Source organism: Zootoca vivipara, chromosome 2 (genome assembly GCF_963506605.1).
Source record: "Zootoca vivipara chromosome 2, rZooViv1.1, whole genome shotgun sequence".
NCBI classification, from domain to species: domain Eukaryota; kingdom Metazoa; phylum Chordata; class Lepidosauria; order Squamata; family Lacertidae; genus Zootoca; species Zootoca vivipara.
In genome coordinates this window covers 52,808,884-52,825,909 of record NC_083277.1, presented here as the reverse complement: position 1 = coordinate 52,825,909, position 17,026 = coordinate 52,808,884, and the positions used below count along the sequence as shown (strand labels likewise).

The window sequence follows — 17,026 nt, the reverse complement described above, 5'->3', positions numbered from 1 at the left end:
AAGCACCGAGAAGTTAAGAAATGCATTCAAGTAAGCACAGCAGCATCAGGATTAGAATCAAAGCTAAATCTGAATTCTAGGGGGTTTTTTTTGTTTTGTTTTTTAATTTTTTTTCTAAATGTAGCCTTAAACACAGTGATTTTAATGAATATTCATATTGTTGTGAACTGACCTGAAATTTTGAATAAAATGCAGTACAGACGTGCTTTAAATAAATAAAAAAGACCAAAGCAGTCAGAAGAAATATATTTAATAAAACAGATAATTGTTGACCCCGTTGGGAAAAGAGCAGGTGAAGGTTGCCTCAATCAAACTTAAAAGCAAAAACACACAAACTCAAAGTTGAATGCAACTTTGGCACTACTTAACTAGATATCAGGTCCAAAATTATTTACTTCAATAACTGACACGGAAAAAAAATTGACACAGAACGGTTAACAAACAATTTGCTCTGCTGTCATTTTACCTTCAGGGCTTCAAAAGTGAGCAGTACATCATTGGTCCGTTTCAGATCAATATAGAACATCATTAGGTCTCTTGATCCAAGTTGCATAAAGATGGGCAGCAGCTGAGAAAAGTAAAAGATTAGTTCACTGTTGAAAAATTGCGTGGGGAGCACTTTCGACAGGATCATTTCCCTTCCCCTTAAGTTTAAAGGCAAGCGAATACTGACAACAATCAAGATCCATCTCTGTCAAGTGACCAACACTACCTTGTATTTCTTACGGCTCAGCTAACAAGTTCCTTCTCAACAATTTTAGATGAAGGTGGTTGTCCAAGAAAGGGAGACAAGAATAGCCTCCTGTCAAAATGTGCATTGCGCCACTGAAGGAAAGGCAGTAAAGAAATCTAATAAATGCATCTTTTCAGCACTTCTTTTAAATAGCTAACTCTCATTCATATGTTCAAATTATTAAATTGCAGGGGTGAGGAACCTTTTTCAGTCCAAGAGCCACATTCCCTCATGGACAGAGCAATACCCCTGGGCAGAGCAATGAATGCAGCTCTCACCTTTGTACAGGGGGCTACACTCCAACCATGGCAAAGGAAGATGCTTCTATCTACACACACACACACACACACACATTCTCCCTATCCAGCGGAGCAACAGGTATTGTCACAGTTCAAGGACACATTCCACCCAGGCAACAGCACTTAAGGACAATACAGAGCAGGCCTATCAAAGGGTGTTGCCTGTGGGAGAAGCATGGCCTGGAAAAGTCTCAAGGACAAGACAGAGAAGCCTGGAGGATCACATTCAGACCCCGGGGCCAGAGGTTTCCCACCACTGTCTATAGAGGAATTCTCTCAACTCAAAAAGTCACACACACACACACACACACACACACACACACACACAAGAAAACAATTCCTTCTAAGACAGGCATCCCCAAACTTCGGCCCTCCAGATGTTTTGGACTACAATTCCAATCTTCCCCGACCACTGGTCCTGTTAACTAGGGATCATGGGAGTTGTAGGCCAAAACATCTTGAGGGCCGCAGTTTGGGGATGCCTAATCTAAGATCTCATTTACATGCTCTTTGTGTGATGCTCTGGACACATCTTCAAGCAATTAAGACCATCATCTGAGGCTCTTCTTCATGTGCCTCCCTCACAAGGTCTGGAGGGTGGCAACATTTTTTGTGGTGGCTCCCCACCTGTGACATGTTTTCCCCAGGAAGGTTTGGCTGCCACCTTCATTACATATCTTTAGGTGCCAGGCCTTTGACTGATTAAACATTCTATGGCCTTTTAAATGTATTTGTGGGAGGGGGTGATTGGTTTGTTTTTTGTTTTTGGTGTTCTCATTTTGAATTTTTGAATTTTGAACTGCCCTGTGATCTTCAGATGAAGGATGGTATACAAATTTCAATCATCATCATTTCCCCCCCCCCCAATTAACACAATTTAATTGGGTCATAAAAGGAGCTCATCCGGACATTGCTTGTTTCCTTGCCTTTTGTATACCTACCTCTTGATACTCCCCTAGGGGTGTCAGGTACTGCAGAATTAACCTTTGCTCTATAGCGGAGGTCAAAGGGTATAATGTATAGTTCGTGCCAATCACCCAAGGAGACATCTCTGACCAGCTGCTGTTAGACAGTTCAACAAACATCCTTTCTGGCTCTGAAGAGAAGCCAAGTTTTTGTTTTGCTTTCCGGAAATTCTCTCTTTCATGTTGCTTCCCTGATTTTTTTGTGGCAGAGTTCACCCGACTACTAGTCTTGTGATTTGAGTCAAGGTTAAATGAGATTTCCATATCCCCTGTAACTTCCTCCTGTTCGCCATCCACAGCCATCTCCCCGTAATCCATGTCCACAGCTTCTTCATCCAGAGGCAGCAGAGAGTCTGAGGGTGCTTTTCGAGGACTGGGCCGCTTGTTTTCGTGTTTCGTGTTCACTTCATTCACTTGCAGTTCTCGCAAGCGCTGAAGCACAAATGCCACCTGTTGCAAAAAGAAAAGGATGCAGCACTTTCACATAAGCAAATTCAAGTCAAGTAGCCCGCAGGAGACAAGGGAAGGATAAATTCAAGGCATTTTTACCCTGGCTTCTGATTGAGAAGCAGCCCATGTGCTCTTCTCCCACCAAAAAAACCAAAAACAAAACAGGACCAAAGGCAACGAGGAGGGAAAGGTTTTGGTCTTTTTTAAAATAGTTTTTGTATTTAAAGCAATTGCTATGCAAAGACAGTTCATTTTCATTTTCTGTCTACTGTAGGAGAGCAGGGGAAAATGGACATGGGAAGAAAGGCCTGGTGATCTTTGGTGATTACAGGCAAATACACCTATGACCAATGATCTGCACAGCTAACATGTGAAATCAGTATTTCAATTTGTTTGTTTTATTCGTTTTAAAAATTATATCCTGCTTTTCACTGTGTACGTCTCAAAGAGACTTACAACAAAACATATATTCTAAAGGCAACTCCCCATTTGTTCCTGTCTGTTCCTGACACCCACTTAGCTCGCTGTTCTACAGATTTTACTGAAGTGTTTCCTCTGCTCTGGTTTTTATGTTTTTTATTATTATTTTGTATAGGTGTTTGATTTTTGTGCTATTGTTGCAAAGTGCCTTAGGCAACATTTGGTGGACAGACAGTATACAAATTTAACCAAACTTTTACAATAAATCACTCCATTTGCTCCACATTTTGAAATGAACACACCACACCAAGCACATTTCCAGCTACAGGGCAGATAAGCATGAGATATGCTACCAAGAGCAGAAACATTCAAGAATCAATACTCCAATATGAATCCATTTCCTCCATTTGCAAAGGACAAGTATGGCAATTTCCTATAAAGCAGAACCATGCAAATTCCCCTCCAGTTTTCCATCATTCGCTGCAACTTCAGAAATCACATCTGTGAGGAAGGAGCCCCCCCAAAAGTCTTAGGATTCAATTATGCTTTGCAAGTGCTTGCTTTTAACAAAGGGTGTGATGTATTTGCCATGAGTATTACCAATTGAGAATTCTCATCTCTGTAGTTAGCAGCAATGTCTTGGTTCTCCATGGCCCCTCCCAGCAATCCAGTTGCAAATGTCCTCAGAGGTTGATCAGCCTCTCGTGCCCACTTGAAGAGATTCTCAACTATGCCTTCCTAGAGTTAGTGGGGATGGGGATAAGGACAGATATTAGCAGATAAATTCTCCTCTCCACAGCCACATACAAAGGGGAAAAAATAAAATTCATCAATAATTGGGGAATATCTGAAATCCTCCTACATTTCCCAAAGTGTAAGCCAGCATTTTCCAACTAGGACACCTAATGTGGATTATTTTCCACAGTAATCCTGAAGCACTTTTGTTGACTTCACAAGGATCACACTGCAATTATATGAGTGTACAGTAGAATACACTATTATTATACACTTACAATAACTAAGGTCCACTAAGCAATGGAACTGTGTACATATAATCAAGGTCTGAAGTAGTGCTAATATGCATAACCAAGGGATACTAGCAGCCTTTTGTTATTTTTGCTGTGGGATGACCTACTGGTGAGGGACAAGTCACTTTTTCAACTGAACAGCCATTTGCTGCTTCATGAAGCACAAACTGCTGCAGCAAATGCAGCAAAGGAAGTTTTTTCTCTAACCACATATCACTTCTTTGGATCCTGATCACATAAGCTCAGGAATTTCATGCAATAACCATCCACTTCCCACTACCCACTACATATTGCAGTTGGGGATTGTATGTATTTGGCTGTTTGAGAATGTTTCTCCTAGGAGACTTGCAAACAACCCATAAGACAACTGTAAGCCTCAACTCATGAGCAAGTTTTCAGAGTTGCATCCTTATGGTAAAAGACCCACAGAACATGGAAAACCTGTTTTTTGGAGACAGAGAGACAGGGAGACTGAAAGTACAATTTGAAATTCACATCTGTATTGACAAGAAGGCTATTAAAAACTTTTTTAGGCTGGTAACTTTTGTGATATTTATTTTGTGAACTAATTTACACAGCTAGCATAATGAATCCAAGGCGCCCTTAAAACTGATTTTTTATTTCTCACTCCTTTGAAACATAGTTGCTGTCTACCTAAGTCTCTAGAAATAGCAGAGAGAGTGGTGATTGCTAAAATGGTCAACAGGAAAGTTATGTGAGCATCATCACATATCACATCATCTGAGACCTTTTCCTGAAAGACGACAGCAGTTTCCAGCCCAGGCATGATGTCCAAAAGGAGTCGACAGGCAGCAGTATTCAAAGGTGGTTCTCTGCTTGTCATCACATAAGCATTCACCAGCTGAAAAGAGATAAAGAGAATTAATTAGTACTGTCTATTAAAAAATGGTCCATATAAGGAAAAGAAGTTGCATAAGCATGCAGTATTGGACTATAAGAAATATTAAAGATTTCCTCCCTTATTCTGAATGAAGCCAATTTATTATGGCTTAGAGCCTGAGTTACCCTTCCACAAATCCAATGTTGGCTCCCATTGATGGAAGTGGAGAGGCCTTTTTCATCAATTCCTCCTTTTCTCTGAAGCCCCCAGCACCACCTCCCATATTACACTAGAACAGGGTTTCCCAAACTTGGGTCTCTAGCTGGTTTTGGACTACAACTCCCATCATCCCTAACTATCAGGACCAGCTTAAATAAAAAATCTTAAACATATTTGTCATTGTCTACAAATCCTTTCAGACCACACAGCCTGCAGTAATTCCAACAGCCAAACTGAATCTGCACATTCCTGGGAAAGCCAGACAAGGTTCAAAGACTGTTTTGTTATTTTTTTAAGAAGCTGCTGCAGGTATGCATATTAAGTTAACAAACAGAAGGCTCTCTTTTATACTCTTGCTGTCGTAATTTTTACGTCAGGCTTAGAAAGATTTTATATCAATTCTGGTACCCCTAACTCAAGGCAAAAAGATGACTGGGTAAAAGAATGATGAAAAGTTCATAGCAGTCCTGATGTGCAAATCTATGGGAAAATGTAAAGGGCAAACCCACTGCATTCATAAAATCGTCGTTCTTGAAGAGTATCCTCAGCAAGTGGCCAAGCATGCATTTTGGATCTGCCCGACCTAGAAAGAGATGGACAAGAATATCAGTTTGTCATCCACACTTGATTAGCAATAATAAATAGCAAAGTATGGAGTATGCAAATTAAAAGGCATGGCTAAATTTTCTAGCTAGAAGTGAAAGGATGCTTCACATGTCACTTTTCTCTAAATGCATTCTGAGTACCATTTTAAAAATGTTTTACATGTAGAAAAGAAACCTTACATTTAATGCAAAGCACATAGTTCACAGAATTATAAACAATCAAGCAAAAAAAGATAGTCAAGGCAGATGACACGTTAGGAGTATTTAGAAAACTGAACTGGAAACAGTAATACATTATTACTGCACTAACTGTCATTCTTTTTTATTAAAATATCCAAGAACTGAAATGTTTAGACCTAATTAAAAAAAATCTCAGCATATTAAATCTCAACTCCTAATCCAACCTGCTGACCACCCAATAAACCCCAAGGACAAAAAGTACAGCATACACAGAAAAAGGAAGAGAAGATGGCAACACTAACTTAATCCACTTGGTAACACTGATCCAAAAGCAAGATATGGCTAGGCAGTCCCACCTCATATGGTGTATCATTGCCTTGGCCTGTGTGCCATTCCAGTATAAAGTAGAATCCCTCACATTTCTTTCAAATTATCTTCATGGTATCTGGTATGTGCACATCTGTAAATTTTGTTTGATCAACCTTAACAAGATATAAGTAGGAAGGTTTAAATGAGCTGGAAAACTGCCTTCTATTTGCCCTGCGACAGCTGATTCTCTCATTTTTCATTCCAGGCCTCTCATACCGTGTTTCTCATATTATAAGTCATGTCTTATATTAATTTTTTCCTGAAAAAAACACAGCATGGCTTATTTTCAGGGGATGTATTATTTTTTAATTAAGTACCGGTATCTGTACAGACCACAGACCTGCTCCCACCGGGTCTTCGCGCGCGGCAGGCAGAGGCTGCAGCCGGGTCCTGGGGCTGCGCGCGCGGCAGGCAGAGGCTGCAGCCGGGTCCTGGGGCTGCGCGCGCGGCAGGCAGAGGCTGCAGCCGGGTCTTGGGGCTGCGCGCGCGGCAGGCAGAGGCTGCAGCCGGGTCCTGGGGCTGCGCGCGCGGCAGGCAGAGGCTGCAGCCGGGTCCTGGGGCTGCGCGCGCGGCAGGCAGAGGCTGCAGCCGGGTCCTGGGGCTGCGCGCGCGGCAGGCAGAGGCTGCAGCCGGGTCCTGGGGCTGCGCGCGCGGCAGGCAGAGGCTGCAGCCGGGTCCTGGGGCTGCGCGCGCGGCAGGCAGAGGCTGCAGCCGGGTCCTGGGGCTGCGCGCGCGGCAGGCAGAGGCTGCAGCCGGGTCCCGGGTGTCCGCGCGCTGAGGCTACAGCCGGGTTCTGGGGCTGCACGCGCTGCGCGCTGAGGCTGCAGCCAGGTCTCGGGGGTTAACGCGGCAGCAGCAACCCTTCTTTGCCACAGACCTTCTTCCACCACCCGGTACGGCTTATTTTCGAGGTATGCCTTATATTTTTCCACCTCAGGAAAATCCTGCCATGCCTTATTTTGTAGGGATGCCTTAAAATATGAGAAACACGGTAATAAGCTTAAGTCCGCTTTTATTTTATTCCTAATTTGTTTAAAGATATATCACTGGCCTGAGAAACCACTAAAGTGAGGAACATGCAACCATCCAGATGCTGTTGAACTGTAACTCCCATCATCTTTGACCACCAGCAGTGTTTGATGAGGTGTGGGTGCATGCAAAGGTTCCCCACCCCTTTGCTACACTACTTACAGACTGAGCCGCTAAAAAGGATTCAGAAGCTCAGCAAGTGTCAGCTCAAAAAACATGACTATGGGTTTTCACTGTGTGAGGTATGCCCACCCACCCCTTTATGTGCATTATTTCTAAAGTAGATGAAAGGGCAAATTCTGAGAGGAATTGTTGAAATGTGTCAAGCATTGGAGAGAAGTCCAAGTGCTGTCCTAGCAGATAAACTGTGTGGAGCTACATCTCTGTGATCTTGGCCTTTTCCCCACCCTCTCTCTCGTTTACAACACGAACAAGAATGAAGTCACATTGGATTTGTATGCTCTCAACGCATCTTACCAGGGTGCCTATCATCAAATGGATCCGGATCTCGCTTGCGGTACTCTTCTGTCTCCTTCTCAATCAATTCCGACATTCTAGAAAAGGGGTGAAGAAACATGAGCCACTTGAAATCCCCCCCCCCCAAATGAATGCTGCCAAATAACTTCAAAAACCACTCACCCACCCACGTTCCAATTGTACTGCAGATGACTGAGACACACAGCAGTAATTCAACAAAGGAAATAAATGAGACTCTGAAACAAGGTCTATGCTGCCATGTAATAAATGGGTGGTGTCTGCCCTCACAAGGCAGCCACCAACACAGGAATCCAGAAGACAGTAAAGAAAGCATTTATGTTAACATTTGCTCTCCTTTGATATTTGTTGGGTTTCTATGTTGGGAAGTATCATCTAAAAATTGTAGATGATTGCTAGACCAGGGGTTCCCAACAAAATTTTCTCGAGGACCCCTCATCGAGCCGCTATTGTGACAAGGACCCCCATTAATTCCTAATCCTAAAATTAAAAAGTGAGAACCAAATTAAGAGTCTTTTTATATTTTATATTTATACGTTTTTTACAGTTCTTCCTCTTCATCTCTAGTCCTTTGTCGTTTTAACGAACCACTTTTTAACCAACGGTCCATTTTTAACTACGCGAACTGTAGCTTCCGCGAAAAACAACGCTTTGTTTACAAACACTACTGTTTGCAAAGAGGCAGCGTGCGCCAGGGAGGAGGGAGGGGAATGGATTAGACAGGGTACCTGCGCAGTAGCGCACAAATGAAGCCAACGCGCGCAAAGCATCTTGGGGAGGTGAGCGTTAGTAGAATGCGCGCGCTGCCTCTTTGCAAAACAGTAGTGTTTGTAAAGCACCACCTAACGGCATACAGCAGAACTACTGCCTCTATCTAATTCTAGTTTTGCGCTAGACTCTGCTCATGCAGGAAGCGGCCTAAACAAAAAATCTGTTATCATACGAAATATATTTAATATATTTTTTATTCTAATAGCATCTTGCGGACCCCTCTGGCATAGCTCGCGGACCCCTGGGGGTCCCCGGACCACCTGTTGGGAACCACTGTGCTAGACACTTGCAACTAAGGACTCTCAAAGTCCTTGTTTTTCTGCCATAATTTTTTCATGACACTCTGCCCCTCCTTGTTTCAGAAAAGCCTCACTGGATAGGCAGGTTGCAAACAGGACTGAGTATAGTATTGCTTGTGTAACTGCACTTCTGAACAACTGTACTTACCGAGTAAGGATAGGAACAATATCTTGCCCACTGCCATGGTCTTTCTCCCACTGCTCCAGCAAAGCAGTAAGCTCAGCCTTGGAATCCACAAGTTCAGAACATGAAGTCATGACTCACCCTAAAGGTTGAAGCGAGGAAATCAGTACCAACTGGAAAGTAGTTCAGCATTACAGTACTTCTCAAACAAAAATTTAAAAATCTGAGTTTTCAAAAGCATTTTTTTTTACACACAAATGCTGCAGCCCTAAGCAAATCACACTGAAATTAATGGAGTCTACATCCTACTACTTCCTATCCATTCTTAAGGAAATCAGCCCTGAGTGCTCACTGGAAGGACAGATCCTGAAGCTGAGGCTTCAATACTTTGGCCACCTCATGAGAAGACAAGACTCCCTGGAAAAGACCCTGATGTTGGGAAAGATTAAGGGCACAAGGAGAAGGGGACAACAGAGGACGAGATGGTTGGACAGTGTTCTCGAAGCTACGAACATGAGTTTGACCAAACTGCGGGAGGCAGTGGAAGACAGGAGTGCCTGGCGTGCTCTGGTCCATGGGGTCATGAAGAGTCAGACACGACTAAACAACTAAACAACAACAACAACAACTTCCTACTAAGAACAATTAAATTAAGCTGGGTAGATGAGGTGATTTTCACAATTTCCCAGCCCCTGGCAAATAAACAACTCTAGGTAGATGTTACATTGTGTAATGACGGACAAAGAGTTCAAAAGGACCCTTGAGTTAAGGACAGAAACTGGACTTGTAAAATGGTTCAATGATCTGTTTCTTTGAAGACTCAAGAAAGGCCAATTGTGGTGTTTTTTAAGGGCAATGTGAGTCGCCTGGGAGTATTCAGTACTGAAGCATCATTTAAATTAAGTCTGAGAGGACCTAATAAATGTCTAGATGAACAGTGTATCTTGGCAGATACAAGTAAACCTCTCTGAGCTTTCCAAAGAAGAGTAGGACAGAGATCCACAAGATTAGGCTGGCTTTGGCATCCAGTCAAAAATACCCTGTTTCTCCTATTTTAAGACGTAGTCATAAAATAAGCCATAGCAGGATTTTTAAGCATTCAAGGAATATAAGCCATACCCCGAAACCCCATAGTGATAGGCGCAGCAGCAATGCAGGCCGCGGCAGGAGGAGGAGGAAAAAAATAAGACACCCCTTGAAAATAAGCCATAGTGTGTTTTTTTGCGGAAAAATAAATATAAGACGGTGTCTTATTTTCGGAGAAACACGGTAATGCAGTGACCATGACCCTGTGACTTTCCCAAATCTTAGAATTAAATAACAGTAAGAATAATGTTATTATTTATACCTCACCCATCTGGCTAGGTTGCCCCAGCCACTCTGAGCGGCTTCCAGCACACATAAAGACGTAAGAGAATTGTACAGCTGGAAGGGAACACCAGGGTCATCTAGTCCAACCCCCCCATCAATGTAGGAATCTTGCTCACAGCCATCTTTGGGTGGGCTTGAACCACCAAACGTCTGGTTAACAGCCAGAAGCACTGACCCATTGTGCCACCAAAATACAGAGACCATTTCCTGCTTTCATCTTTAGTTCCAATTTCGGAAAGCAGGTGGGGCAAGGGGACCCTTCCTGTAAAAACAAACCCCAGCATTCACCTCCAGCTTGGAGCTGGAGACGACATATAGGGATTTTCCCTGCCAAGGACCTCAGAAGCCCAGTGCAATTGTGAGGATGACCCCTATTCCCCACAGCAGCTTCAAGCTAGAGAAGGACTGTATATTGCTGATTTGTCACTACCTTGCAAGGCACTTGGAACAGTATGGCTAATAATAACAATAATAATAACAACAACAATATCCTCCCACCCCCATGGCATCTCTAGGTAGGGCTGGTAATGTGCTGTCTGAAACCCTAGAGCCAATGCCAGTCAGTATAGACAATACTGAAAGAGATAGGCCAATGGCTTGACTTCCTATATTCACAGCACTCATAGCACCAAAATCATTTCCACTCTCTTCTAAATACATACTCTAGTCACATTTAATATGTGTAAACCACCATTCCTCCCCCCACCCCATTTCCCTAAGAAACATACTCAATTATCTCCAACCTTCCACCCAATTTTGGAGCTGGGGAGGGAGCCAAAATTGCCCCTACAGTTATAGGCACCAGGAGAAAACATTCCTCTTCTCCCAGGTCTTTGGCTAATTAAACAATCTATGGCCTTTTATAGTGGGGCGGGTATTGGTTTTGTTGTTATTATTTGTTATTATTGTTTGTTTGCTGTTATATTATATATTTCTGTGTTTTTATACTACAAACCTCCATGTGATCTGCTGATGGAGGCTGGTATATTAATTTAGTAAAGTAAAAATAGTTATTATTACTTATTATTAATAAATACAAAATAAATAATGGGCTTTCAGAGTCACCAAAGCCCCACACAAATCCTCCCTAGCTTCGAAGCAGAGAGGAAAGCTGGAGCTCATCACATTCATCAGAGGCTGGAAACATTTGGCATGTGGTATCACAAAGTGAAACTGTGGACCCATAGAAGCGAATAGTAAGGGAGTTTATTACAAAAAAAAAAAAAACAACTTGAGCCTTTAAGTCAGTCTTAACTAAGTATTATTTTTTTAAAAAAGCTGCCATATTAGGCTTGCATTAATTCATGAAGGCCTCTCTCAAATGAACTGTCATAAAATTGCAGGCCAACTCCATTGGAAACAGCAGCCTATCACACAGCTATTGAACTACTTCTGACACAGAAAGGGCTACCAAAACCTAAAGGTAAAGGTAAAGGGACCCCTGACCGTTAGGTCCAGTCGCAGATGACTCTGGGGTTGCGGTGCTCATCTCGCTTTACTGGCCGAGGGAGCTGGTGTACAGCATGACTAAGCTGCTTCTGGCGAACCAGAGCAGTGCACGGAAACTCCGTTTACCTTCCCGCCAGAGCAGTACCTATTTATCTACTTGCACTTTCACGTGCTTTCAAACTGCTAGGTTGGCAGGAGCAGGGACCAAGCAATGGGAGCTCACTCTGTCGTGGGGATTCGAACCGCCGACCTGATCGGCAAGCCCTAGGCTCTGTGGTTTCACCCACAGTGCCACCCGTGTGTCCCCTACTAAAACCTAGAGGGGCTTTATTACAGAGGACTCCTGGTGTTACTAACAGCACCATGAAAACCCAGACGGAAGAAAAACACTTCTCGTGGAGTGGTGGGGGTTACACTAAGCCAGAATTTAATGTTCAACTTGTTTTGGATGAGTATGCACTCCCACTTTCAGAATCAAGCAGACAGTTTGAGTGTGCTTCTAGATCAAGCACTTTATGCCAGTTCTGTCCTTTCCTGGAAAATCAGACCCAGCAAATCATTCATGCTCACTACATCTATACTTTTTCATTCTTCCACCCCTATTCTCCAATCCACAGAGCAGGTTGCCAGAGGAGGAACAAATCAGAATTCCTAGAAGTCTAACTAATACCCTGCTTTTCCTTCCATTGCTCTGTCCATTTCTGCTTCTCCTCACCATCACCAAATACATAAAATTAAACCAAGGGTTTAGACCAGGCATCCCCAAACTTCGGCCCTCCAGATGTTTTGGACTAAAATTCCCATCTTCCCCGACCACTGGTTCTGTTAGCTAGGGATCATGGGAGTTGTAGGCCAAAACATCTGGAGGGCCGCAGTTTGGGGATGCCTGGTTTAGACTATGATCCACAGACTGTTGACCCCTAGGGCTTTAAAAATATATTGTATCAAGATATCTTAAGAATCACCCTCTTCCAAACAAACCTGTACAGACTCTTCAACTAGAACCCTGCTGACTCTTGCACACCTGAAGTACAGTGGGCAGATTTTAAGGGTGCTTGGGATGAGAGAGGGTGAATTTTCGTTGTACAACTGGTAGTCTACATGCAGTGTTGGATTCTGCCCATAATATGAGGCACACAACTGTCTAAAATCAGGACAGATTCAGTAATATTTTCCTAGTCTGCTGAAGAATCCAACAGTATTCAGCTGTGATCACATACAACATGTATTCATTTGGCAGATGGCAAAGTCAACTGGCCACTTTCCCAAACCTATGAAACTACACTGTTCAGTGGAGTAAATATTCATGGATCCTACTTTTAGGACTGTTCTCTTCCTGTTTTCAAACTTTATGGACTTTTCATATTTTGTAAGTATACCTGCTTTGGTATACTTGAAGATATTCAGTACAATTCCTCATTGCTCCCCAGAACACACCAAATTTATTTGGCTCACTTTCGGTTGTCATTTTCAGGTGATTATCAGTCTTACTTACTTTACCTTCTGCTTAACAGTAACATTTTCACTGGGCTGTTCTTATTTATACTGGGAAATGTAAGCATATCATGTACATTCTCAGTGAGCCTTGTGTCCACAGTGGTGGAGAAATCACACTCAATGCATAGCTTTCTATCTCACTGATATACTGTTTCCTGAAAGGCAATCTGTACTTTTTAGCGCTTTTCCCATACACAAACAGATCCCTCTTCTCACTTTATCAGACATTATTCTAAGTGCAAAAGGAGAAGACAGCTGTGAATATATTGGCAATGCATCAGAAAGTAGCAGTAAGAATACACAACCCAAGACTCACAAATATCTAGATATCTGATGAGTCATTTAGGGAAAGACCAGGGAGGAGGGAAGGCAAGAATCTTAATTTGAAAAATTCTGAACACTGAACAGTGCAAGGCACACTATAGTATTTGCTTCTGTATTCTGCCAATTCATTCCCCCTGCAAACCCTGGGCTAAGCAAGTTGCTTTCTAAAAACAGGAAGGGCCAATGACAACAGGATTAATCCAATGACCAATTATTTATTTGGTTACATACGGTAGTTTGCATTATAATATCATGCAATTTAATAGATTAGGTTCAAATACAGCTCTAAAAAAAACTTGGCAAGGGAATATGAGCTCAAAGGCAGCACACAACAATAATCAACACACACACATATCCACTCACCCCTGAGATCAAAGTATTAATCCCAAGGCAATGTTTTGTCCATAGAATTATACAGGTAACAGGTGTCTTTTGTTAATCTGTAAACTCTCTAGTCCAGCAAGTTTTCCAATATCAAATGAAGTATAGTCACAGCTGATGTTCACAGCTGCAGGAGAAACCCCAATGTTTGTACATTTAATACATTTCAATGAGTGGGAAGTGTTTTGGTCCATTTATGTGACCTAATTAGATGAAATTGCAAGCATCCCCACACAAGAGAAGTTATTATTTTAAGCAATGAAGAAGCTGAATCTTCCTTTTCTAAAGAAAGTTTTGCTTGAAAGCATTCTATGGGGCTACTTGTGCAGTTTCCAATGGAATTGCCACTTACCTAAGAGCTGGCAATTATTATCAGGATAGTTACACTGGGAACAAGAGAAGTCTTACCAAGTGCTATGAAACAAGGCACAGGGCAAAGAAAACAGACGGAAACCACTGCCTCAGGGTGCCCTGAGGCAGCAGTTTCCAGTGTTAGAAACTCAGCTGTATAATCTAATCACCTAATGATACAGCGCCACCCGCATCCCGCTCATCTTTCCCATACAGAAAGCCAAAGGAACACAACTTCAACTAAGTGTGCCTCTCTGTGTGTGCAAATGAAAGTATGTGCCTACATACCTGTGGGTGTGCATGCAAAAGAGAGAATGAATTACTATTAGCAGTTTTTTTTAAAAAAAAGTTTTTTTATTAATTTTCTTAATAAACAATCATTACATTGAAAAAGAAAAAACAAAACAAAACATCTATATTCACTCTTAATATCAATCCATATTTTGGGATTCATCAAATCCCCTGACTTCCCTCCACCTGGTTCCTTTGTGTTATTTTCATTTGTGTATGTCAACAAAAAATCTTTATCTCTAATTACTTCCTTATTTGAACATTCTCCATAACATTACAAGTGTTGTTCTTTTTTCAAAAATCCTGCTAATGTATTAACTTCCTTACATTGCTTTTGCTGCTAGCAGCTTTGCCTTGCCAGCAGCAGAGTGTTTCTGCCCTCCTTCCCAACCTTTAAAAAATTACCTTTTAGAACTGTGGACATACGAAGAGCGTTGTTACAAAAGGAGTATAGATTAATATTTCAACTTGGAATCTTGTATCCTAAGGGTTTAATACTGAATTTGATTTGGGATGTTATGCATAAGTTTAATATGTATGTATTCTATTGTTTAGTGGTAACAGAAAAGTGACACTGTACCTTTAACCATGTCACCATGTAGTGATTCCACTCAGCTGCTGTGCATTTAATGCTTGAAGCAAGTTTGAACATTAGCTGTGCCAGTGAATACTTTCTTATTTTGTGTAAACTGTTTTGTCTGACTGGGTAAGGTATAGCATGTTATTTGTGCTTTGCAATTTCTTTGTATTAATATACATTGTAATTTGAGTGTTGTTTGTATCATGCAGCCTTTTGAACTGATGAAGCTTGTGGCGAAACCTGTTGCATATCCGGAGGACAGGTCTTCCTTCATTTTGCCCACCTGCGTTTATCTCATCATGGTGGTGGTTATATAAGACCTACTGAAGAACATTTCATCCAGCTCTTTCTTTCATCCACCTGTGTTCATTTCACCAGGGTGGTGGCAACCTAAGACCAACTGAAGAATTCTCTATCCAGTTCAGTTTTTACAAACTATCTTTAACATTCCTTATTTTTCTATTGGCATCAGGTTGCTGTTCAATGCTTGGACATTACCCACTTGTTGAATGGTTCATTTATTCAGACTTTAAAACGTTCACTGTGCATACAATTCATTCCATGTTTTTGGCAGGACTAGTATTGATCTGCACATGGCATTGTAACATGTTTTTGTTTGTTTGAATGGTCTTTAGTCTATCTTTAGTCCAGTTATTATCCCAGTAAATTTCCTTTTATATTTATTAGCCAGTTTGTGGTGGTTTTGGTTTATGGCTATATTATTATCACCACTTTGATACTTTGTATACAGTGTCTGTATAACCAGGGAGAGTGGCCAACAAGACCTGGATCAAATCTTCACCATGGATTCACTAGGCCAGGCATCCCCAAACTGCGGCCCTCCAGATGTTTTGGCCTACAACTCCCATGATCCCTAGCTAACAGGACCAGTGGTCAGGGATGATGGGAACTGTAGTCCAAAACATCTGGAGGGCCAAAGTTTGGGGATGCCTGCACTAGGTGATAGTATACTATATGGATGGGATTCAGCTAAGTTTTACTCAGAGCACACCAATGGAAATTAATGAACATGACAACACTAGGCCCATTAATTTCAGGTCTACTCTTAGAAAAACTTGGTTGATTATCAATATAACTATTGTTCAACCTCAGTTCCTTATTTAGGGAAAATTTTTTTACAGTAATCTACTTTGCAAGATTAGTGCAAAGGTCTAAAAATAAACAAAGTATTTTTTTTTATATCAGAAATACAATTACCATGGAAGGCCAAACAAGAATATGTGATCAAACAAGAATAGGTATGTGATCAGTATATTCTGTAATTAATAGCAGCTGCTAAGGAAGGAGCAAACTGAGACAGGACCAGATCAGGTCTAGCCCCTGCCCAGCCCCACAATCACCACCACCACCATTTCACCAATTAAAATCACACATAAAAGGTAAATGGACCCTTGACATTTAAGTCCAGTCGCAGACGACTCTGGGGTTGAAGCGCTCATTTCGCTTTACTGCCCGAGGGAGCCGGCATTTGTCCGCTGACAGCTTTCGGGTCAGGTGGCCAGCATGACTAAGCTGCTTCTGGTGAACCAGAGCAGCACAGGGAAACACCATTTACCTTCCCGCCAGAGCGGTACCTATTTATCTACTTGCACTTTGACATGCTTTCGAACTGCTAGGTTGGCAGGAGCAGGGACCGAACAATGGGAGCTCACCCTGTCACAGGGATTCGAACCGCCACCTTCTGATCAGCAAGCCCTAGGCCTGGCATCCCCAAACTTCGGCCCTCCAGATGTTTTGGACTACAATTCCCATCTTCCCCGACCACTGGTCCTGTTAGCTAGGGATCATGGGAGTTGTAGGCCAAAACATCTGGAGGGCAGATTTTTGGGGATGCCTGCCGTAGACTCTGTAGTTTAGACCACAGCGCCACCCGCATCCCTAAAAATCACACATAAAGGTAAAGGGACCCCTGACAGTTAAAAGTCCAGTCGCGA

The 17,026-nt window shown here is 42.2% G+C and overlaps 1 protein-coding gene across 1 annotated transcript in view; it reads right to left on the bottom strand.

Annotated features, from left to right (window-relative positions):
* The window catches only part of DCAF1 (DDB1 and CUL4 associated factor 1), a 55,475-nt gene that overhangs the window by 34,787 nt on the left and 3,662 nt on the right, over positions 1 to 17,026 (bottom strand). The window contains exons 2-8 of the mRNA XM_060271526.1: positions 8,852 to 8,969; positions 7,616 to 7,692; positions 5,465 to 5,538; positions 4,644 to 4,757; positions 3,468 to 3,605; positions 1,974 to 2,447; positions 467 to 568 (exon numbers count right to left, since the gene is read on the bottom strand). Coding sequence (XP_060127509.1) covers positions 467 to 568; positions 1,974 to 2,447; positions 3,468 to 3,605; positions 4,644 to 4,757; positions 5,465 to 5,538; positions 7,616 to 7,692; positions 8,852 to 8,961 — 1,089 coding nt within the window. The 5' untranslated portion in view covers positions 8,962 to 8,969. The remainder of the gene's footprint in view (positions 1 to 466; positions 569 to 1,973; positions 2,448 to 3,467; positions 3,606 to 4,643; positions 4,758 to 5,464; positions 5,539 to 7,615; positions 7,693 to 8,851; positions 8,970 to 17,026) is intronic.